The sequence below is a fragment of the Priapulus caudatus genome, unplaced genomic scaffold, assembly GCF_000485595.1.
Source record: "Priapulus caudatus unplaced genomic scaffold, Priapulus_caudatus-5.0.1 Scaffold391, whole genome shotgun sequence".
Classification (NCBI taxonomy): Eukaryota; Metazoa; Priapulida; class Priapulimorpha; order Priapulimorphida; family Priapulidae; genus Priapulus; species Priapulus caudatus.
The window spans coordinates 87837-112992 of NW_014577452.1; the positions used below are offsets into that span (position 1 = coordinate 87837).

Consider the following 25156-nt stretch of genomic DNA (forward strand, 5'->3'; position numbering starts at 1 on the left):
ACTGCTGCTGCTGCTGCTGCTGCTCCTACTGCTGCTGCTGCTGCTGCTGCTGCTACTGCTGCTGCTGCTGCTGCTGCTGCTGTTGCTACTGCCACTGCTGACGACGATTACTATGACGCTGAATGTAAATACTAATCTGTCACTAGTCCTCATTACATGTCAACGATCTATAATCGAGTAATTTTTCTCTGCATCATGTTCGACATTCTACAACAACCACTGTTCCCATTTACAACTACAAACAAGTGCACACTCCAGGTAATCTGATTTTTTCTCAATGTAAAAGACATGTCTTCAGTACATGTATTTGTATGTGAATTACATGCAATAAAGATCTCTCCAGCGCATGCGGACTAGCGCACGCTCAAACCTCACCTTGTACTTCTGCCGCAGCTGCTCCGTGTCGCGTTTTTCGACCTCCAGGAGGCGCCGCTTCTCCGTCGTCTGCTCGGCGTGCACGTTCTCCATGCTCTCGCGCCCGATCCCCATTATGTCCGTCTTTAGCGTGAACCCGACCGGCTCCTTCCGCCCTGCAAGTACACCCCCGCCCAATCACTACCCGCGAGAGGGGAAGCTGACCTCTCCTCCTCCTCCACAGCAGCAGCCTCACCTGCAGTAGCAAGCGTGAAGCCCTGATGGAACGACCGAACACGCATCCTTTCTTTATCTAACGTGAAGTTATTGTCACTGGTGACCATTTGAAGTGTTTGTCTACATACAGGCGACGCGCAAACATGAGGTGCTGCTCTGATGGTTAGGAAGTTCTACGTGAGATGCACAAGTGATGTTGTTAACGGTATTTGAACAGTTCAGCATTGCGACGGGGGAAAAGTCAAGGAAAATGAACACGTATCAATCGATTGGAAGTTTGAAAACATTCAGTGTACCATTATATAGCAGTTTGAACAGAGCTGGGTTTAAAACGTGTTTAGATTTGCAAACTAATAACTCTGCTTCTACGTAATATTCAGCAAAAACCTTGTATGCAACACATGAGAAGTGGTAACAATGAACGAATCTAGCAAGGGGACAATAAAACCTCACACGATGGAACCGTTCACAATTCAAAGTCGATCTCGTACGGTCGTCATGGTTACAGGAAACAGCAATGATGCACCCACATTTCCGTCGGCGATCCGTTTAACTATTCCCATTTATATTCTCACAATGAGCGATTAAAGAGGCGTTAGTATATTTAGTGATAACGGACAGGAACGGAAGAGGGACAGGCACACGCACGCACGCACGCACGCACGCATGCACGCACGCACACACACACATACACACACACACATACACACAATGGCACAGAAACGACGATCGCTCCCTGCGACTGAGAATAACACACAGAATGATCACAACACCACACAGTACATGCCAACATTCAACGACAGCAGCACCTGCGAATGACGCCTCGACGGCGGGGACATCAGAACTACGGACAACCTTTGGGACGAAACCAAGGAGGCGACTACATCTTTATCGCAACGAAAACTTTCGATGACTATTTTTATCATTAAAGTTTTTTATTTTTTTTCCATCTGACCACATTTAGAATAGTCGGGAGGCTAGCGACAGCAGTCGTGCTCCAAAGAACACATGAGGGTAACGGCGAGAAATATAACGGTATCGCCTGCTAGTGATATATAACCAACAGGGACCACGAATGTGAACGCAGTGAAAACAGAAGGAGCAAGTTAGTCTGTCCGTGATATGGTGGGGAGATGACAGCATGCGAGTGGTATAAGAGCCCATTTCCACAATTACTACGATGGAAGGAGACAAGTAGGCTGATACTGGGCCGACAAGTGACAGAGAAACTGTTTCGACGACATTGAAAAAGGTGAATAGCTACAGTAATGACAAAGCTTCAGTCCCCCGCCCACCGAACGAACCCTAACACCACTCTTACTTGCTGACACTACGTATACGCTTCTAAAACGCTACCGTGTTACAACAGTCAGTCACTAACACTTACACACACCCGGCTGGCAAATATATGTAGAGACAAGTGCATGACACCAGTGCGCTAGACGGACTACTCCAGTTGCAACTAGACGCTCGTATAATTGTATGCAACCGTGTGTGAAAGTTTAACTAGAACCATGTTGCCAGCCACCGGTTTACCAAAGCAAGCTAGCGACCTTCACACATTCAATGTCAAGCCGATAAACTTACCTACCGCTTGCGGAAATTGCGCGCAGCATTATTCGACCCACATGTTCAACATCAGAGATTAATATAGAGCTACAATGGAGAGACATCGCCACGCAGAATATCTCAGTTAAGTTAGCTATAGACACATCACGATTCTGTATCGAGGACTGTGCTTGCCTTAACTAGCCAATTTACTCGTAAAACAAATGGTTTAAATGCGCTAAAAATTCATTAAATTTGCAATTTATTTACATTGATATACCTATATGTATTTTAAATATAGATATAGCTATATATAAATATATTAGTTAATTATATTATATAAGAGATACATATAATATATATATATATATATATATATATCATTTCAGCATCAAGTTATGTCAATGAAATAAAACAAGACAGTGGAGTAGCAAAGAACTACGATACCAAACAAACAACAGCAGAACAATATCTAAATCTCACACCCAGGGGGAGCCAGAGGTGGCAGCCCAAAGCTTAGGCATAATACATGTGCAACCCACCAAATCGATGGCACAGGTTTTAGGCAAAGCATAAAAGGCATTAACATAACAGCACACGGGAAGGGCAGATGCACGGCCTCTACTGCCCCCTATATCCGGCTCCCACTTGGCGTTCTCGTCCTATAGTGCAACAACACAGCATAGCCTCCGTACATGCACGAAGCAGACAACAGCATGCAGGTTTTAAGAATCTCTGCGCAGTCAAATCGCTGTTAGTAGTTGCTAATCGGCATGTGCAGCAACGGCAGGTGGACTGCAGGACAGGTCTAGCCTAGCCAACTTCACACTAAGACTTCCCAAAGTTCCTCAATAAGTTCCTCAAAAGGTTCCTCAAGAAGTTCCTCAACCCATGGGCCTTGCTGTGAATGCTACTGGCCGTAATGAGGAACAAACCATTTTAAACGTGAGGAAGCTTGGACAGACCCGTCCTTCGCCCGACAGGCCGCGCGTGTCGACAAACGACGCACGCGTGCTGCCCTCTCTGCAATGCGGGTTAGTGTTTCATTCTCGCGGAGGTGCACCGGTAACCGGTAGCACCCCCTGGTGGCGAATGCTGCGCGGCACTGTGACAGAAGCATCGACAAACAAGCGCAAGTAGTAGAGGCGTACGCCGAAAAATCGCGCTTCTCCCCAATTTGCTTCTGTTCTTTTTGTTTCTGTTTACAGTTACAGTTACATTTACAGTTACAGTTACAGTTACAGTTACAGTTACAGTTACAAAACATTTCAGTTTGCCAGGCTGGAATTAACTGCCCTTAGCGTCTGACTATAGAATTTTTTTGCCCAGTGCTATATCACGCTGGCAAGATGCTTCCGCCATCAGCTTGCTAGCATTCTCCCACCATTTCTAATCTGCCAACAAACCTCACAAGAAACGCATCGTTCTTGTGACTCAAAACTAAGCGCGCGAGTGTGAGTGTGAGGGTGAGGAAGAGGAGGAGGGGAGAGGGCAAGGATAACGGGTTATTAACAACATGTTAAACGCCCACAGTCATTGCAAAGTGTCACTTACACACCTGCACAGCGCCCGCCTACAGACAAACAGGCCGGCATGACGACGACGATAAAATGACAGCCAACAGCTTCCGCAGAAATCTTCCACCGTATAATATAGCGACACATTGGCAGAGGATAGGCACGTGACACTATACAAACACACAGACATTGTTACCTCACCGAACGCCGGGACCGTTTAGTTACAATGGTGGGAGGTGTGTGCATGCACTATCGAAAACGCAGGACGGCTAGAGAGAGAGAACAACAAGTAAATAAATCCGAGCTACATACTGTGTGTACATACATGTTCACAATACAGTTTCCGACGACGTCACTGCTGGTTAACCCCAGGTCAACCTGACCCGTCGAGATGCTGTGCTGCCATTACTCTGTCTCGCCTGATCCAGCCACCAGGGGGCAACAAGGTATCACATGATTTACCCATCACACACCACAAACAACATGCACCGTGATTTCTCGTCCACACTTACAAGTACTTACACGTGAAAAAAATTTCATACAGTATTTTCAACGCATATGCACAGACACTACGTCATTACGTGCGAATTTTTCTTTATTCGACGAAAAGGTTCTCCTATGAAATATCTTCAGGTGATACATTTTAAATCAACAGCAAGGCACACGCCGTAATCAAAGCGGAAGAATCAAATCACCAAGCTTCAAAAAGCACTTCTATCTATACGCCCGAGGTATAGCTACGTGTTAGAACACGCCGCCGTGTTAGGATGTGATCTCATCTCTCTCGTGTCTGTTATGCGACAGAGCATGCACCGCAACGCGTTCTAGGCAGTAGCCAGTACTCACGCCCGTGTGCATGTGTGTGTTTCACCACCACTAGTGCTAACCCGGTCACACACACACCAGGGTTCATAGTAGTAAGACACATGTTGAAATAAGGACTTATTAAACCCTTTCTGGTAGCCAAAATAAGACTTTATTATTAGATATATAAATTATTAGATATTATTTATTAGATTTAATTATTCCGTATTATATATACAACACAATTCTTACTCTAAGTCGAGAACAGTTTATAAAACAATGTTGAAAAATGATCCTTTGGCAAAAAATAAGAACTATTAAGTACTTTTCTAAGATTTCACCAAAAATAAGTACTAATAAGGGCCCTTATTTTATTTTTGGCAAAATAAGTACTTATAAGACTTTGGAAGACCCGCTACGAACCCTGACACACACGCACACACACACACACACACCCCTACGGTACTTGCAGACGCGACGAGTGGCATAGCGAGGAGACGCAGCGAAATTAACGAGAGTGAAGAGAGAAAGAAGACAGAGACATGAAATCTAGAAACAGTTGCACATCTACTGCAGCAGAAATACGGTCACCACATACGCATGCACAGTAATGCACGGTACGGTACGGTACGGTACGGTACGGTACGGTACGGTACGGTACGGTACGGTACGGTACGGTACGGTAATGAGATGTCGCAAACACTGTGCGCGGCACACACCAACAAATCAAATCCATACACACACATACATATACATACATACATATACATACATACATACATATATATATATATATATATATGTACATACATACAAATTAGTATATGAGTAGATTGACATGTCAATCCAATATCCAAAACCATATAAAAACAGTATACAAAATTGTCTCTATTACGAAACTCTTGCCCGAAAAAAAACGTTTTTTTACGTATTAAATGATCTCGATGATAATGACAATTCAAGAAGCCACGCCGCGTATCAGGAGCGGACGCATCGCCCGAGTCTCATTCCTGTTCGAGAAGTGATTAGGAACGCCACCTGGTAGCTGCCTCTTTACGTTACAGCAGAGAAAGAAAGAGCGTCGGGACAGAACCCCTCTAGTAGAAGGACAGCTCGTAGCTCGACCATCTAGAAAACCGGTCACCATGCGTAGTATGCCAAGCAGCACAAAATAAAAAGCAAAATTGCAATCTTTAGGTGTAGCGGAAGACAGACAGACACCATGTCGGCTAGCTGACATGGCAGCGGTGTCTACGCGACTGCGCTAGCACGAGTACAGAGAGGAGGAGTGCAACGTTAGCTGTATGTAAACCAGATCCAAGACAGAGAGCAGTTTGCAACGCCGCCGCTGCTGCTAAAGTTGCGCCGTTCCGTGGCTTCGGTGGCGCCCCCCTCTGGAAATCCCGGTGAGTGCACGTACGACGAGTTTGCGCTTGAGGCAGGACGTGTGATGCAGCCGGTCGCATAAAGATGTTGGTCAACGACTGGCTGCACACTCACTGCACGTCACCACTGGTACTCGTCGAACCAGCGAGCATTTCGGAATGCGGTTGCCTCCGCTAGGTGCTGCTTACATTTCGCCTGCACTACTGCAAATTCTGCAGCATTGCAAATTAACAATTAGTAAATATCTAATCTCTTAGTAAGCTGATGAATGTATTCGAGATTCTTCCTGAAGTACTTCTGCTAATTATAGGTGGATTCATTGTGGTATAGAAGCAACATATAGTGATATGACAGGACTCATGGATGACAGGACTCATGGATGGCCAACTCTCATGGATGGCCAATTTCCATCTCCCTCAATTATCATCTCATTCTTACGTAGAAATAAAATAGCCTTTACTTCTGATGTTGTAGGTTTGCCAACTTCTGAGTGAAGTTTGTGATCTTAAAACTGTTACAAAATGTGTCGATAAACCTGAAAACCCCACCTAGCAGCAGCAAGCAGAAATAACACTAATCCGAAATGCGCGTGTTCACATCGACAAATGCATTCACCGAGATTACGTGCAAACAATGTGCATTTCAGATGGAGACCAGCTATCACCACTACTTCACATTAGCTTCCATCTAAACACAGAGTTGCGCCACTATACACATGGAATTTGCCAGCATAATCACTAGTGGTACCATTCAAATGCACACGGTCCAAACCTCCAGGGGGCGCCGCCGGCAAAGCCAAGCTTCAGCGGATCGCAACTTCAACCCAGCCGACAAAGGGGAGGAGAAAGAAACAGAAACCGGTTATTGTCTACAGCTACACGAGTGTGTGCACACATCAAGAAACAGCCGACTACCAGAGATAACATAGTAGATTAATGGTATATATACGTAATGAGGTACACAGGCTAGTACATGTACTCTGCAGTGGGACCACCGACCGGAGTCAGAGCCTGATGGAGCAGTCACAACATCCTACCTGCTTGGCGCGTGTGTATTTACCTCATAACATCCACTACTAGACATGTTTGGGGCTCTGAAATGACCAATACTAATTAGGAGTGTTTGGAGTCGCACGTCGCACCGCGAGCGCTCAGCCACTCATCATCAACCCTTCACTTTACAAACACAATGCTAATACATATTCATACTGACAGCGATGATAAATCGGACGGGCAAAAAACAAATGAAACAAGACGGTGAATACTAAAAAAATAAATGAGATCAACAAGCGTGATCAAAACGTACGTCAGTCTGGATACGTAACGACGGTATCAACTGCATGTGCGTCAGCTAGTAATCTCGGCACTTACATGATCGCTACTAATACTGAGACGGCATCAGAAGTTTTGTCTTTTCCACGATTTGTCAGACGACTCAGACAAATGCACGGGTCGCGCGACCGAGGGTCTGTCGAACCGTTGCGATGCAAAGATCTATGATTGCCGGCAACGCGACATGAGGTGATACGTTTGCGCGCGCGTGCACGATTGCATGTACATGCAGACGCGTGCTTGCGTGTACCTATAGATGCTTGCATGCCTGTGTGCTCATGTAAGGCAGTGTATGCAGGGTTGTATTCGCTGTTTGCCAACCACGCAACGAACGGAAAGCCAGTCTTGTCGACATTTGCTAGGTTAACATTGAGACTCGCAGCCACCCGTGCCACTCCTAAATGCTACATGTACGGCACGAAAGCACGTAGGCGTGGCACGTGTGACCAGACTCCCGATTAGAAGGAAATGTCACCACGGGTTGAATGTGACACACCGCGCTGCGCACGCGGCTTATCGTGAGCTAGCAGGACGAATGCCGGGCGTTCGGACAGCGCACAGAGATGCGAGTTCTCCTTTCTGCACATCAGCCCAGCAGACTCTCAGTGATTAACTATACACGATACATATATATATATATATATATATATATATATATTAATGTGGTGTGTGTGTGTATATATAATGATATAACAGCAGGCCTCCTGTAAGGTTGGATATCTCCACACACTCCGGTCCCCTTAGATAAAGGACCAAGGTAGCCTGCCAGCATTGCCAGCGACCTTGGACGAGATCTGAAATCTACATGTATCCATGATGGCATCCCTGTTGGAATAATCCCCATGTGAAAATAATCAAGAGCAAATAATACATGTATTATTAGCTCTGGAAATAATCCATCCCATCCCACATTTTTTTACGCGCGAATGTTCTTGTTAACTCAGATAGCCTTCCGGAGAAGGCATTTAACAACTCACCCTGCATTGACCTGCCTAGGCCCTGGCCAGCCTTCCAACCATGTTTAGTGAGCAGTCTATGTCCAAGGTTATCCTACATGAACAATGAACAAACACAAACACATGATAATATCAGGTCGACTAAAACGTGTGACACAAACCAAGTCTTGTGCCACAATGCATTCTATAACCTAGCTAACATTACTGATAGCATTTCATTTCCGTAAATATTGGGTGCGGCTTTCTCACTTCCAGAGTAGTGTGTGAACACGCAAATGTTCACTTATTTGAATCAGTTTTCTCTAGTTATGTACACTGTCACTTGGGTGCAGGAGAACTGGCACCCATGTCTAACATAGCACACACGCATTCTTCACAGACACTCACACACGCATGCACGCACGCACGCATGCACGCACGCACGCACACACACACTAGACACGTCTCTTCACACCAGAGAAATATTTGTGTAGATGAATGAACAGCACTGACATAAAAAAATTATTAAATTTCCCGCACACACTGGTCACAGCACAAGCAAGTATGAAGAACATCACATCACGACAGTATAACAAAACAACTGTTCCATCCACGATTTGGAACCACATTGACACGACTCAGAGAAAACTTGTGGATCTCTGGTCTGGGAACTGTACGTTAGTAGGGCCAAAGAGTAGGATTACGTCTGTGGTGTACGAGTGCACATGCTGTTGTGACTCGGAGCTTGAGTGTGCGATAGACGCAAGTTCATGTTTGTGAGAACTGGCAACTATGTTTGTGGAGTGGTGTACGCTTGTGGGTAAGGGAGGTGGCACACTTGTGGGTAGGGACGGTGGCACACTTGTAGACAGGGGCAGTGGCATGTTTGTTACGACTAGGGTCCCTATATACAGAGAGTTGCGCCATGACGAGTCAGAAAAAATCGGTCACGTGGTCGCTGGACGACATGTTGTTTCCAAATGGATACGCACGGCTATGGCCGTAAGAAAGTGTACAATTAAATTATCATATCATGGCGCGAACGATTTGAGTTACATTTCTAGAAATCTAGATACTCATAGACACATGTCTTAGCTATAATCTCTGTAAATTTTGAGTTTATTGAAGCACGATTAGTCTAATTAATTACTACGGACCATTGTACAGCGTATCCATACAGCGCTGTACTTAAGCGGCAGCGGTGAGGATCTATTTGGAAACAAAATGGCGTCAAATCCTGAGTTGGCGCAACTCTCTGTATACAGGGACCCTAGTTATGACATGAGCGCATGTTTGTAAGGCTGTGGATACTAGGAGAATGTTCAGGTGTTCCCCGAGTACAGATCAACCCAGTCAGCCTAATCAACTGAACTCGCGCAATAACAGCAAAGACAATTCGGAACACATACTAAATGGCATCACTTTTACATGGTGTTAAATCAGTGATAAAGGCCTTTACTTTGTTTTTAAGTTGCAGTTACTGAAGCTGATAGGGTCTATGTCCCCCGGGGTACTGCCGAACGTACCCTGGGGGACATAGACCCTATGAGCGTTACTGAAGGATAGAAACTCCATAATTTAACCAGGGGTGACGAAAATGTTTCTCAACATTCACAATATTAGTTCGAACAGTAATAAACATACATGCACATGCAAGTACTCTAGGACATAGCATGCAATATATGCACTGCCGGTGTTACTAGCAAATTTTACCAAACACGTTATTTCAGTACCGCGTAATAACACGCACTGCTCTTAACTCAAGCATTCGTGTTAGGTATTAGTACAGATCTGTTTCCTCAGTGTAACTGGCGTGGTTATTCCGTTTCTTCGGAGAGCTTTAAAGCTAGTGCCAGGATTACACCTGAATGAACCTGCGTGTGGGGGTTAGGTAGCATTGCTGGGTGTTAGTTTCGCTGATATGGTCTATGTCCCCCAGGGTACTGCCGGAACGTACCCTGGGTACGGTCCGGTATACCGGAACGTACCCTGGTACTAAATACTACTATCTAATATGCCGGACCGTACCTCGCCTACTCCACTAACGAGTCTAGGGAGTCGCCTACGCCTACTCCCTAACCCTAACTCTAACCCTAACCCTAACACTAACCCTAACCCTACCCCTAACCATATCAGCTAGATAGTTACCAGGGTACGTTCCGGTATCCCGGACCGTACCCAGGGTACGTTCCGGCAGTACCCTGGGGGACATAGACTCTCTCAGCGTTAGTTTCATCGTGAGTGAAGAGAGCACCAGTTCATCAACATGTAGTGGCAATTGGAGTAGATAGATTGCACTTCAGTTTACTGCTACACACTTAATCACACATGTACATTAAGCTCAATTCTAGCACAAGCAATTAAAGCACGTGTAAATGTCTAGTATTGATTCGGAAATGTGGAAAATTTTCACAAATACAAGTTAGTAAACTGCTAGACATTGATCACCAAACCACAAACAATTTCACCGATTCAGATGCATGAGCACTTCAACCAACACTTATCGAGGTTGAAATAGGAAGTTTATGGTTATATATGTACTAATCTAGTTACCAGGGCATCAGCAGCAATTGACACTAGCTACGTGAGGATATTGACCAACTGAGGACGTTATCATGTCAGCTGAATCCGCCCCCGCACTGTACACAGACGAGCCACCAGCCAGGGTGCTAGGTTTGTTAAAACACATCCTAATGCTCGTGTAGCAGCTGCTGAACCAGATACTGTTTCCGGAAGACGAGCACCCGGGGCTCTTTATTTACGCTACAAGTGGATTCCCCAACCATCGGCCTTCCATAGCTCTACGAATCTCAAATTCCCGGCCAGGCATCCACGAAATAAGATCACGCGCGCGGGGACACGGTGCAGGCTCGTCAGCAAAGTCAGATGTTGACGATGTGTTAGCACAGGCTGTACAAACTCATAAATGAATCATCCCATGCTGCGTGCGTGCGTGTTTGTGTCATACCAGACATAGCTGGGTAACGTGATTGCTATTATTTGTAGGAACTAAGGACTCCATTCGCACTCTCACCTTTGCACAAGCTGCGTGGGTGTCGCGTTGCTGTGATGACGCACTCTCACGTCGCATAGTTTTGTAGCTGGCCATGCACAGTGGTTTTGTGTAAATTAAACAGTGCATAATACTTAATAGCACACATTGCTGTACATATTTTTTCCATGGTTGCATGTAACATTTACGCTTTGAAGAGTAGATCAAACTATCTATTAAGAACAACAGAAGGTTGTCAGAAAGTTCATTAACTACAGACAGTCGGATGAAGAGAACGCATCAATTTCGGTTGAAATAGCTACACTACCGTTATATAGCAGATCAAGTTGGTTAATGTCAGACCACAAACATAAGTTGAAGCATGAATTTAGCCGTGATTGCTAGAATGCACAAGGATTGTTACACTTGCCTACGCGTTGTCATGGATACTACAATAACTAAAAATCACGAATCGAGGCAGCGAATTGATGCCGTTAACAAGCATTAGGTTATTACTGACAACATATAGCTACAACGATCAGCTATGCGGCTACCCATACATAACGTGTTAGTATGTTCGAACGGCAACCAAGAAGCATGCGATTGGTGAACCTTGCAGTTACACAGTAGAACAGAACAGTGAGAAATTAACGAAGGTTAAATGGCATGTAAACAACGCAAACGACACTGTCTCTCTATACAGAGCTTAACGACATCCGCACAGTGTCAACACGTGTTCTTTACCTGAAGACGGCAAACGTTACCTTAGCTGGATGTGGAACAAGGTGGGAGGGCACAACAACTAAAATAAAGTCACAAGCAAATGTTAAGATGAGAACAGAGAAATTACCATTTCGTAATAAAAGGTGCGCGTACAAAAACGCAGTCAAGTCAAAAACACTTTACGCATGATTCTGTCAGTAGAATATGACCCCAATAACATTTTTTCATCAGACAAATTTTCAAAACTAATTTCATAAACATAGACTACATGTGAAAAAACAAATACACTTTAGCCAAGCATCTATGTTTTCAAATCTCCATTAGAAGATGTCTCCGAAGGTAAACACGAATATATTACGTATTGTAATTGATATCCAGCCACAATTTTACATAATTCTATTGATGATTACAATGTTCTGTGAGCTTACGAGCAAACAAATGTGGTCATAGTGTACGCTGGGACTTCTATGAAGATACGCCAAGATGCAATATTATTATAAACCCCACACTTTATTAATATAAGATATGTTGGCTGTATACCATGTATAATTTTTGAGAAGGGTGCCAGTGAACAAGGGCATGGACTAACAACATGAGCATGTGCGTGTGCATGTAAACTGTGCATATATATGTAAATATATATATATATATATATATATATATATATACAGCAAGATCCCGATTAGTGTCCAGGATATGTTCCTGGAATAGAGAGTGCTACTCTAGGGGGTCATTTGCATGCAAGTTTTCCTGTATATGCTGACCTGACTGGTCCAGTGAATAAACACAGACCACTACACTGGGCATGCCGAACACGGAACCTCTGTCACCATTATTGGACTACAGTATTTTTTTTGCAATTTATGATATTAAAGACACAGATGGAATGCTTTAAGATGTAAGAAAACAGAGAGAAGAGAAGTAATGAAAAAGCTCACTCTGAGCTAGCCACAACTGGGCTATTACTGTATATAGTTCACAAATTATTTTTTTATGTATTATATGCATGCAATGTGCAAGTGTATGAGCATCCACGAGATGCTTTCTATTCGTAACCTGTTGACGTACGTGTTTGCTATGTGAACAAGAAAACCATGCTGTCGTTTACTGTGACGCATGCATTTCAACTACAGTACTCCCCCACACTCATGGAAGGTATGCATTCTCGAGAGGTTTACCATAATGTGAACTGCATTTTCCACTCGATTTCTACTATGTAGCTGGACGTGCCTTCCTACCGAGATTAAGCTGTGTGTCCATGTTTGCTATATCAAAGGCTGTATAAAATCCACACCAAATAAATAATAATTTCAATTATTTTTGTACTGCATGCAATTTTGTTTATGAAAATTTCCGTATGGACAAAACTACAGGCCGCACCTGAAATTAGCAGTCACTGTCAACAAATTCTGCATGGGTGATTTTCCACTAACCAAGTGTCCATAATGTGGGGGATTACTGTGACATTTCATGAACCTTGGATAGGAATTCTAGCTGTTTATACCTTATTCATGCAAAATTAAACTGGAACAGGGAGCATATTAGAAATGAATGGATAATAAACCATCACACACTTCTACTAACAATTCTTCATACAAAATTAAATAGGACTAGGGAGTATTTTGAAAATAAATGGATGAGAAATTAGCACAGACTGCTACTGCCACCACACTACTATACATAATGCACTTATTAATAGTAATATCACCGCTCTAATGCTACACACTTCATTTTTACCTGTGTGGCTGACCATTGAAAACAAAGGTCCTAAAATATAGGTAATCATGTTTTTATCTGACAATAATTTGGGTTTACTAAGATTACATTTAATTTAGATCAATAACCAGTTCTTACACATTGCTTTACAAACAATTTCAGAAATACACTTCATTACCTTTCCTATGAAATGCGCATACATGCTTACGTGTACATCCAATGAGCGTATCCTATTGAAGCATTTCGGCAGGAAGCATAATAACGCCACTTTTTAGTCGAGAAAATAATTACAGACTAGAATGTCAGGCTATTTTCTGATACAATGGGATAAGGATTACGACTACATACATTAAGACATCGATGCTACAGGGCTATCTGCTCAATATTCATACCTCTGGAATAGGCTGATCAAGAGAAGCCATCTCCAAATCGAAGCTTTGCTCGTCTTCATAGTTTTGTTGCTCTTGCTCCTAGAGTAAAAAAAATCACCAATACTCCATATATATATGCACTTACACAAACATGTTCAGGGTTCTTGTTAACTTTTGACAAAGCAGGTAATTTGACAATGAATAGCAGGTAACTGTTTTTCCGGCACGGACGGTAGGGCGAGCGGCGAAGGCGCGAAGCCCTGCTAGGGGGGTCCGGGGGTGCATGAAAAATTGCAAAAAATTTCTGATTTGACCCACAAATAGCCTATTTTGATGGATATGGGTTCTAGAATTTGGTAGTTTAGATAGGAAAATATATGCTATTAAGTATCTATTATAAAAAGAAAAACCCGCCCGTGCACAGAGTTAGTCTTGGGTTGGAAGTATTTAAAATAAACTTCGTTTTTTCAAATATGGATTAAACAGTTTACCGCCTTTAGTGGGAGTTTCTCAAATTGATAGCCGGTAACAAATTACGCGATAGGCGGTAAAAATAACCGGTTACCGGCTATTAACAAGAACCCTGATGTTAAACAATGACAGTAAAACAGGTCGTGAAACCCACTTAAAACAATCGAAAGCAAGAAAATCCAACAGCAAAATATTTCATTTTATATATCGTTGACAACAGCTCTTTGTTTTTGAGGGTCGATGTGGTTTTGTGTGATATATACTAGAGTAATTACAACTTCGTTGGTGTCATGATGGTTCTATTAGTTACAAAGTGCACTACTAATCAGTGCTCGACACTCAGGCCACCAGAAATTTATTTCTTCTGGCCCAAAATGAAAAGTGGTAGCCCAATTTTCCATTGGTATTTCTACCATGACGTACAACGGTACATGACTTTAGGCCCTACAAACTTGTCACATTGGGACACAAAGCCACATTTGCATGCAGGGCTCGAATTTTGGCTGAAAATCTAGTGGACAGCAGGACCACCAACTTCAGAAAGTCAGTGGTCCTGCATAAAAGTTGGTGGTCCGCTTATTTACTAGCAGTGAGTAACAAAATGGTATATAAAAATAACCATTGGCATTTTTTAATCGCCCAGCAGAGGTTTTGGTCGCCATTGGCGACCGGGCGACCGGCTGTGTCGAGCACTGCTAATTATCATATTTAGACGGAGAGACCACACAGGGACCATTTGCTCATGCACGGGATATATCCATTGAAAACAGAAACAACAATTGCTATCATGCACAGAATAACTGAGAATATTAAGTAGTAATACACAGGTAACCTCTTAAAACGCGATAGGCGGTAAAAATAACCGGTTACCGGCTATTAACAAGAACCCTGATGTTAAACAACGACAGTAAAGCAGGTCGTGAAACACACTTAAAACAATCGAAAGCAAGAAAATCCAACAGCAAAATATTTTATTTTATATATCGTTGACAACAGCTCTTTGTTTTTGAGGGGCAATGTGGTTTTGTGTGATATATACTAGAGTAATTACAACTTCGTTGGTGTCATGATGGTTCTATTAGTTACAAAGTGCACTACTAATCAGTGCTTGACACTCGGGCCACCAGAAATTTATTTCTTCTGGCCCAAAATGAAAAGTGGGAGCCCAATTTTCCATTGGTATTTCTACCATGACGTACAACGGTACATGACTTTAGGCCCTACAAACTTGTCACATTGGACACAAAGCCACATTTGCATGCAGGGTTCGAATTTTGGCTGAAAATCTAGTAGACAGCAGGACCACCAACTTCAGAAAGTCAGTGGTCCTGCACAAAAGTTGGTGGTCCGCTTATTTACTAGCAGTGAGTAACAAAATGGTATATAAAAATAACCACATAATTGGCATTTTTTAATCGCCCAGCAGGTTTTGGTCGCCATTGGCGACCGGGCGACCGGCTGTGTCGAGCACTGCTAATTATCATATTTAGACGGAGAGACCACACAGGGACCATTTGCTCATGCACGGGATATATCCATTGAAAACAGAAACAACAATTGCTATCATGCACAGATTAACTGAGAATATTAAGTAGTAATGCACAGGTAACCTCTTAAAAATCATTAATCAAAGTCCAATGGACCATATCGTAGACGGATAGATGATACATAGATATATGTTGATGACAACAATTTATTTTAGCACCCCAAGCCTAGTTGGATCAACGATAATTTGGGACCCCCCACCCCAATATGGTTTTGTATATATGTACTACACTAATCTGGGGTGGTAAACTGGGCTTGGGTCGCCTTAGCTCTAGTACTATAGCCCACGTACAGTTGCCGCAGGGCTATAGAACATTTTATTACGAATGCTAGGGACCAACTTATTCACGGTTACTCGCTGCTATAAAACGTCTGTGGTAGGCAATTAATGCCTCTTATCCGAAGTGAATATGTCTTAAATTATATCAGCTACTAAAATTTAACCTCTGCTCTAACTATCATTGAAATGGTCTACTTGCAGTATTTCTTGTGAACGAACATTATTTACGAACTTCAAACGACCATTTTTTGGTGGCGCTGCAGCAGCGCCAGTCAGCGGGTTGGTCCCTAGCATTCGTAATAGAATGTTCTATAGCACTGCGGCAACTGTACGCGGCCTATACTAGCTATAGTACTAGAGCTAGGGTCACATAGTTTAGCACCCCAGATAATTTGCGAAAACATATTTGCAGAATCTGAAACGAAGATTGCGCAGCACTGACTCATTTTGAGCTAATATTAACACACTTTCATTCATTTTGCTGGCTACCACTGTACCAGGCTAGGGTGTTTTAGAATTTACTATACCTGGCTACAGCGCAGCCAGCCATGCTGCGAAGATTTCTTAACAGGTTTGCTCATACTTAGCTGTGTGCTACATCATGATCATGGGTAGGGCACAAATCTGGGCCTAACCCATATTTGAGTGTTTCAATGTGTTTCACTGTTTTTCACTTTTTGTTAGTAAAAACTGGAAAACTGTTAATACAAACGCGTAAAACTTAAATTTTATAACAGCTGCGTCGGGAAGACAATGGCTCATCTCCAAGAAAACTTTTTGTACCTGCAAAATTATTATTTACGTCCATATACCTCAAAATTTCTGTCTTCGTTGAATCTGGCAAATTTCTCCGCCATCTTCCTTGGGCGTCCTAAAACTAGTAATGCAAAGTATTGACGCTAGGTGGAAGTGCCAGCGCAACCGGAAACGGAAATAAGGTATATCAATCTATCTCTCCATTCCTTGTGGTCTTGAACCTGCAAGCGTGTTTACTAAGGTTATTAAAATCGCTAGAATACTACTTAATCCGTGCATATTTTGTTTACTTGTTGCACACGGAAGATAACCGATATTTCTTACTATGGATTTCATTTCCAGTTACGCTTAACCAGAAACTTTCTTTGAAAGTCTTCCATTCCTATTCCAACTATCCGAGATAGCAGTTTTGTTATGATTTTAGTTGGAATAAATGTCAACTACTACTAGTACTAGTAGTTCTTAGTAAACAACAAACCCCAAAGATAATATATATAAGGTGTACCCTAATGCAGTGTCCGTGACCATTCTGCACTGTTCTGCGGTGGCTTTAGTCCGTATGTAGGCTAGTAAGTTGTAGCTGGCAGAGGCAGGAACTGGCGGCGCAAGGATAGAGAGCATGTCCAGTAATGAACATCATCCTATCCTATCACTGTCCTGGACATGATCTCTATCCTTGAACCGAACTGGCCAATGCAAGCGGTTGGGATTGGGTAAATCATGAAAATGTTCAAACTGATTAGTAACTGCTAGTGCGCTGCCTGATGATATCCAGGCATGCTTGAAGTTATCGCCAGTGATCGAAACGTTGCCGATCACTGGCGACATCATCGGACATGATGTCGGGGGAAGTGTGCAGTGTCCCGTAATTTCCTGAGCGCGGTCATCTGTCTAACAGTGACAGTGAGTTGCTAAAAGGTTCACAATGCCTGGCCATGGCCATGGCGCTATTTAATTATTAAATGTATTGTCTTTGCAGTTTGTTGCAGCTAAACGTCAGAATGCCGGAACTCACAACAATCGCTACCGAGGAGAAGCCAGAGAGCAAGCCTGAGCAGGTGGCTGAAGAGAAGAAACCAGAAACGGTTGCTGTTGAGGATGGTGAGACACTTGTAGAGTGTGGAAATCTTTCCAAGCATTGAAGACACACTTTGATTCTATATTTAAAATAAAATACAGTAGAAAGTTATTATAAATCAGTCGGTAATGAATTGGTTGGTATTCACCACATGTTTAAAAGTGGCACCAATGGAAATCTATTCTTGATGGCAATCTGTGTGAAGAAAATAGTAAGAGATATATCATTTCTTATTCATCATCTTGTAAAATTTGACGCCTGTGCCATTTTATCATTGGGATGTCTAAATTGGCAAGTGCAGATTTGAATACTGTTACTCTACTTTGGCCGAAGCAGCTGGAAGACTGAAAAACTTGCTATGAATGTCAAGAGATGGTGATCAATGGTAGATTGGTAAGAACAAACTGACATAAAGTTGTTTGGGGGAAAAATGGTAGCATCGTTGGGTGCTAATTCTTGCGCGTTTGTTTGCAGGTAGTGGCACAGAATCCGAGTCCGACGAAGACTCTATGCCAGAGCTGGAGGAACAGGATAGCGCGCAGCTGGCTCAGTCCGTATGTAGCTTAGTCAAAATCAGAACTTGGGAGCTATGCAATGACACTGTGATCACAGACTAGCTTTGTAGCGACTGCGAAACAATGTTACAGAGTACGAAACCGGGGGCAGAGACGAAACGCAAAATTCTTTTAAAAACATCAAAAGTATATACTAACGTGTCGGGCTGTAGGATAGATCGTAGCATTGCTTGTTTTCTCCATAACGAACATGTTTGTTCTTCTATAGCAGGGTCCGATAACATCGGCTTGACTGTACAATGATTTCTTGTCGCCACAGGCAGCGGTAAGGCCCGAAGGCCTGTTCGGGGAGGAGCTGGTATCGAAGGCCAAGCAGAGTCGCTCCGAGAAGAAGGCCCGGAAGATCATGTCGAAGCTCGGCCTCAAACAGGTGACGGGAGTGAGTCGAGTCATGATCCGCAAGTCGAAGAACATCCTGTTTGTCATCAACAAACCGGACGTGTACAAGAGCCCCGCTAGCGACACCTACATTGTGTTCGGTGAAGCTAAGGTGAGCTGCTGCTGCTGGTGCTGCTGCTGGCATGTCGAAATGCGACATAGCAGGTAGTCTTGGGTTGCTGCGTTGGGATGCTGCGCATCTTTGTGTGTGTACGCATTGTGAGTAGGTGCATAGATAGATCTACAGAATTTGTTATACACATGATGCTCACACATGAAGTGTAAGCAAAAGAAGATTTTGTTAGACTTCGCTGTTATTCAGATAGCATACAGTACTGATACATTTTGATCAAACAGGTGTGTGCGTGCATGCGGGCATGTGCAACAATATCCTACCCTTCTACTTGGTTTCAATGCCGTCCTCTGTGTTTGCAGATTGAGGACCTCAGTCAGCAGGCGCAAATGGCAGCTGCCGAGAAGTTCAAGGCACCACAAGCAGCGCCGGCAGCAGCCGCGGAATCCCGGGTGGAAGCGCCGATTCAGGAGGAGTCTGATGAAGAAGAGGTAAGAGCAGCTTGCTTGGTTGCCAACGTAGTTCAATATTCATTGGCATTTAATGTTGTTACTTTTTGAATGCCAACAAATACGACATCCTCCCTGTCGGTACACATCGTAAATGTCTAGCCTTGCAGTGATAAGTGAGACAGTGGTTTGTGTGCGAGTTGTGATCTTGTGACAGATGTAGTCTTTTTTACCAAAAAATTTTGATTGGGTAGTATGAGTTATGTATGCGTCTATAAAGTTTGTTTTAAAAGAGACGCTAAGAAGTGTAAACATGACATTGTTGACTGTACAAACCTGTTCTGTTTCAAGGTGGATGACACTGGTGTGGAACCAAAGGACATTGAGTTGGTAATGTCGCAAGCAAATGTTAGTAAGGCCAAGGCGATCAAGGCATTGAAGAACAATCAAAATGACATAGTAAATGCAATTATGGTAAGTTCTCATGTGTTTATTCATTAAAAGTGTCAAGAAAAAACCAGCTTGGTTATATTTCATATAATTTTGTTGATATGTATTTAAATTACTCTTGCAATGTTCTGGTGTATCAGTGTGTTGCTGCCAATATTGACTCGCTCTTATTCATGTAAACAGTAAATTAGACTAAGAGTGTGCAAGTGTAAGAGTGTAAAAATGAAAAACCATGTTCTATACTAAGTGAAAATGTTTTTGTTTAAATGGCTGATCTCTAAACTCATTATTTAAATTTTTACAGGAACTAACAATGTGATGATGGCATCACTGGCGGACAGATGACGGAGGTGGATTGGATATGATTGTGTCATAGTTGTGTCTCCCCGTTACCCGATGACTGGCTTCGATTGTTTCTATATTTTTGCTTATTTCCGTATTCCTTAGTAACTGAGATTCAGAATGCACTTTATAAATCCGGTAATGTTCTTGTGTGCCATTACATAATATATAGCTTGTTTAGTTGTTTTACCTTTGCTGAAAATGTGATTTAGATGTTACCCCTTCACCATGCTTTACCAATCTGCACATGTATCTGACAGTAGAAATAAAGGGTCGTGGTTACCAGTTAGCACAGTGGTTGGTAATGGTATGTAAATTCCTGCATTTTGGAACTTTTTTCTGTACATGAACGAATGATTGAAAAATACAAAGCAGATGAAATTCTCCCAACTACATGTTTACTCATTTTACTCGTTATTATCTGTGTTTTAGTTATCATTGATTAAGAATTAACGTACATGTGAATCACTCGATACAGATTATTAAAGCAAATGTGCTGTGTGCCAAAAAAAAACTACAAATTGGTTAAACAAAAATGAGATGGTGTTCCTATGTAAAAATTATAACATTTTCTGTATTGTAGATTAGTATTTTACGTGTTGTGTTCTCCGTTTAGCGCTTAGACTACGGTAGTGCTTATTAATAAACTGGCGTCAGAAACGAGCATTTCACCTCCGCCGCTGCTAAGGTTTAGCACAGCCCCGTTAGATGGCGCAACGAAGTCATATATGACAGAACTGTAAATATATGGCCGTGTAAACGGCGTAATCACATCTGAGATTTGATCACTCCAGCTTTCACCGCCGTGACCCGTGTAACCACAGGTGTAACGACACAATTCGAGATGTGTTAGCAAGATGGCTTCGTCTGTTGTAAGAATTATAATATTTTTATTTATACGCATACTTTCTATGTACAGCAGTGTTATAGTTTTTCTCTTTGTATCTGCAGTGTACATTGTCTATGCGTATACTATAGGCTATATATAGTAAATGGACTCCTGCTATGGTATTGTCAATCATGAATAGCTTTCCATGTCTATCGACCATGTACTATAGTATAATATTGATAAGTATGTATATCGTCAGGGTTCTCCAAGCTTTTTCATTATTTATAGCATGGCGGCAGCTGCCTTTCCGGTCCTAGTTTTGGCATTTTTTGTATTTTTTTAGCAAATTTTAGCATGGCGGCTATGATATTTAGAGTGGCGGGTGCATTTTAGGATGGCGGGGCTCGACGATGCTCTTGGAGAACCCTGATTCGTGTATGTGTTATGCGCAAATGCATAATTGAATATTGAACTTTGAATCTTGCACAGGAGATCAGTCTAAACGTGGTGAAATGCCTTGGAGCCTTTTACATTATCTACTATTGTGTCGGAAGTCTGGCGTTCGGTGCGTATAGCCTGCAACATTTTGACGGCAAGATACCGTTCGATTTTAACACATGGGTGGACTACATGGAGTGCTGTAAAGGGTACACGTCGAGTGAGTTAGGTAGGGCACGCATAGAAGCTAGCATGGTTATATAGCATCCAGTCAGTGGCATTCTTGTACTACGGTGGTGATATCTATACAATGTATCAGTAGTTGTATAAATTGTGAGAATATCTTTAATACATTGTATAGATATGTTTATGGTACCACGTTTACATGTGATCATTGCCCATTGCATTCTTGATTCAACGAATCCCACTTTAATAAAAATTGGATTCAATGGGAAAACATCAGTAAATATTATGGGTTTATCACAAAATTGATTGATTTAATCAGATATGTTTATATTTGTTTGGCAGTCACTAGTAGTTTGGCAGCGCTAGACTTTAGTGTCAGATGGTGAAAAGGTCCAGGGCACAATTTATTGCTGTAAAGCCTGCTTAAGGACTCCCTGTACTTGACACATCATTGTCATCATTATCATCATCATCATCATCATCATCATCATCATCATCATCATCATCATCATCATCATCATCATCATCATCATCGTCATCATCATCATCATCATCATTATCATCATCATCATTATCATCATCGTCATGCACCATAACTCTAGCCCTAACACTAACAATAACCATGACTCTAATCCTAACATAAATACACTTTAAAACGGCTTCTGATAGTAACAATGTCACGATAACAGTAATATGGGGACCTAGTACCCTGAAACCCCTTACGTGGCAAGACAACATGTGAAAGTGACTTCAATTTGCAACTAGGTTGCTTGAATCAGTATCATGCATGATAGTCAACAGCTAGATGTCGTTTCCCATCTCAATTCCTGTTCATCATCTTAATCAATATGTTTCAGTGAATCTAATCTCGTTGATGCTGACCTACTTCGTTCTACCGTTCGTGCTCGTGACCTTCATCAGACACGCACTGTGGGACTACATACTGACTGTCACCACCATACATGTAGCAGTTTCCAGCCTCGGTGAGGGCTAGAGTTGTCAACATGCATAGCATGTTCTATAATCTACTAGTTGGTTTCGTGCTTTTGTGCAGTAAACGACGAACTCGTGATATTGGGAATAATTGAGTGCCTTAAATTTGTACATATTTAGAGTCACTATTTATTATTATTATTATTATTATTAATTTTTGACTAATGTCAAGATCAATGACTTTAACTTGTTTTTTTTTTATCGTTGTTGTTGCAGTCATGTTGGAATTTCCACTAAACTGGAATTGGTGGGCCTCCCTGGGTATGTATTTACATTAATAAAATGTGTTTTTCTGTTTGTATAAGCAGGAGTCCATTAATAAGGGTAAATCATGTCAAAACAGTTAATGGAAAGTTCACCTAAACTAGCTTTAGTTTTCCTATCATTTATCACACGTAACTTAATAAATGTGAACCCAAAAGTTGCCTTAAACATTCATCTATCCTCGTACCTAATCGTTTTTTTTGCGTGCGTGCGTGCGTGCGTGCGTGCGTGCGTGCGTGCGTGCGTGCGTGCGTGTGTGATAATGATAAGAGCCATAAGGTGGAGCTGCTGCTTGTTGATTGATGTGATTTTCTTGTGGTCTTCAGGTATTGCCAGCCTCTTTTGCATTTGCATTGGTGAGTCGCTCTTGCTGTCTATCAACGCCAAGTCACTCTACCTTACGTGATGCCTGCGTGAAATCCAAGAGGCTGCCAGAACGTAGCAAAGGGGAAGAAAGGCACATGTATATATGTGTGCAGTTTCTGTTGCGTTACGCGTCATCGGCCAGTTTAGTCTATTCAGTTATCGTAAGCTACTTGAAGTCTAGCCGATTCCATTGACAGCTCTACTGATTGTCTGTGAGTGGTAGACGATTCGTGTCTCGGAAGTATTTTTGCGCCAAAGTAAATTATTGTTGCCAAATGAGTTTATTCATTAATTCATAATGGATATTTGTTTTATTATTTCATTCAATAACTTCACAGATTATATTTCTGATTTAATTGCTGTCAGTGAGTAATATCTGACAAGCCGTTTAATGATTCAAGGTTTCAGATGCGTGGTTATTTCAGATGATAATTACGGTGGTTTTGCATCTTGTCATTTAGTGATTTCTTGTTTTAATTACATTTGTATTTAAGATGAGAATTGGATATCTTAATGCGATCCGTCCTAGGTTGTACTATTATGATATTAGCAAGACTTTGATTGCATGCTTGATATTAGCTGTTTTGAAACATTCCGTATGTACATGTATTTATGCAGTTTCGTGATATAAAATCTTTTAGGTGATTTTTCTTAAAGTAATTACGTCACCGTAAATGGTAAAAATAAAAAAATATTTCCAGTTTTTCACAGAATGTAAGTAATTCTGTTCACTTTTTATGGTTAAATTGCTGCATTATAGTTCCTATTTTACTATATTGTTTGATGTAAACATACGTACATGTAACATTCGTGACATAGTCAATTTTATCCGTCCCGTAATGTTTCTATTTGAGTAGTTCCATCAGCAGTGGAATTGCTGTACATATTAAAGCGTGAATGTCGTCGGTATGTATATATTTATTTTTATTGTAAGAACGGTATTTCTATTTATATAAGTAACGTTGATCAAGCTAGTTGTAGTTTGTCTCATTAAGATAATGAGTGAGAATGAATGGCCTTTACTGTACAAGTACAAGCTCATTGACTGTATAGTCTTGTTCACTAGTCGAACTATGGTTCTTACTCGCCATGTACAGTATTTTCTTCATCCTATCTGTCCATAGTCGTCTATTCACCCCATTGTGTCAATTACTTAAGCATGAACAATATTTTCTAAAACATTTCGAACAGTTTATGAAATAAATTATTTTTCAATTACCGGTAAATTGTTGCGTTTGTCGTTTATTTTCAGCTCAATACAATGTGCTCGCTGCTGTTGTGTGCAATGCAAGCGCAAACAATCTTGATGTCAGCTATGGATGTCGATGAGTCCTGGTTAATTGCATTTAGTATTTATCTGCCCACCCCTAATCTCTTCCATCTCCGTCATGGTCTGATAGGTCTCCATTCTCCATCGATATCGGTTTAACTATGCAGTTATAGTGAGATCGTTAAATAGACGACGAGCTTTCCCGTGGGGCAATAAAGTCCAATGTTGTGATCAGTAAGTAATCCGCCTTTATGCTCATCAAAATACACGCCTGTCATACCATCTTCATTTCTGAAGTTAAGCCTGTTCTGCGCGTACGTGTGTACGCGCATGCGTGCGCGCGTACGTGCGTGTGTGCGTACGTACGTGCGTGCGTGCCTGTGTGCGTACGTGCGTGTGTGCGTGCGTGCGTGCGTGCGTGCGTGCGTGCGTGTGTGCGTGCGCGCGTACGTGTGTGTGTGCGTGCGCGCGTACGTGCGTGTGTGCGTGCGCGCGTACG

At 42.2% G+C, this 25156-nt stretch overlaps 3 protein-coding genes across 5 annotated transcripts in view; 2 read left to right on the plus strand and 1 right to left on the minus strand.

Annotated features, from left to right (window-relative positions):
- Positions 1–17108, minus strand: part of LOC106809849 (G patch domain-containing protein 8-like) — a 22573-nt gene extending 5465 nt beyond the window's left edge. Inside the window, exons 1-4 of the mRNA XM_014813078.1 lie at positions 17023–17108; positions 13936–14013; positions 8155–8227; positions 376–530 (exon numbers count right to left, since the gene is read on the minus strand). Of these exons, the coding sequence (XP_014668564.1) occupies positions 376–530; positions 8155–8227; positions 13936–14013; positions 17023–17067 (351 nt within the window). The 5' untranslated portion in view covers positions 17068–17108. The remainder of the gene's footprint in view (positions 1–375; positions 531–8154; positions 8228–13935; positions 14014–17022) is intronic.
- A 21-nt stretch (positions 17109–17129) lies between these two features.
- LOC106809858 (nascent polypeptide-associated complex subunit alpha-like) lies at positions 17130–20701 on the plus strand. 2 transcript variants are annotated; one of them, XM_014813091.1, is made up of 7 exons: positions 17130–17148; positions 17946–18067; positions 18519–18598; positions 18879–19109; positions 19433–19561; positions 19871–19993; positions 20274–20701. In XM_014813091.1, the coding sequence occupies exons 2-7, from the start codon at positions 17968–17970 to the stop codon at positions 20286–20288; spliced, it is 678 nt and encodes a 225-aa protein (XP_014668577.1). In that variant the 5' UTR covers positions 17130–17148; positions 17946–17967; the 3' UTR covers positions 20289–20701. The 2 variants fall into 2 exon arrangements, with proteins under 2 accessions (XP_014668577.1, XP_014668576.1); XM_014813090.1 differs by lacking the exon at positions 17130–17148 and adding an exon at positions 17152–17207.
- A 99-nt stretch (positions 20702–20800) lies between these two features.
- LOC106809860 (transmembrane protein 244-like) lies at positions 20801–24613 on the plus strand. Of its 2 annotated transcripts, none has more exons than XM_014813092.1 (5): positions 20801–21183; positions 21630–21807; positions 22622–22747; positions 22974–23018; positions 23348–24613. In XM_014813092.1, exons 1-5 carry the CDS (start codon positions 21169–21171, stop codon positions 23425–23427), a joined length of 444 nt encoding a protein of 147 aa, XP_014668578.1. In that variant the 5' UTR covers positions 20801–21168; the 3' UTR covers positions 23428–24613. The 2 variants fall into 2 exon arrangements, with proteins under 2 accessions (XP_014668578.1, XP_014668579.1); XM_014813093.1 differs by having other exon boundaries at positions 21630–21705.
- The last annotated feature ends 543 nt before the right edge of the window (positions 24614–25156 follow it).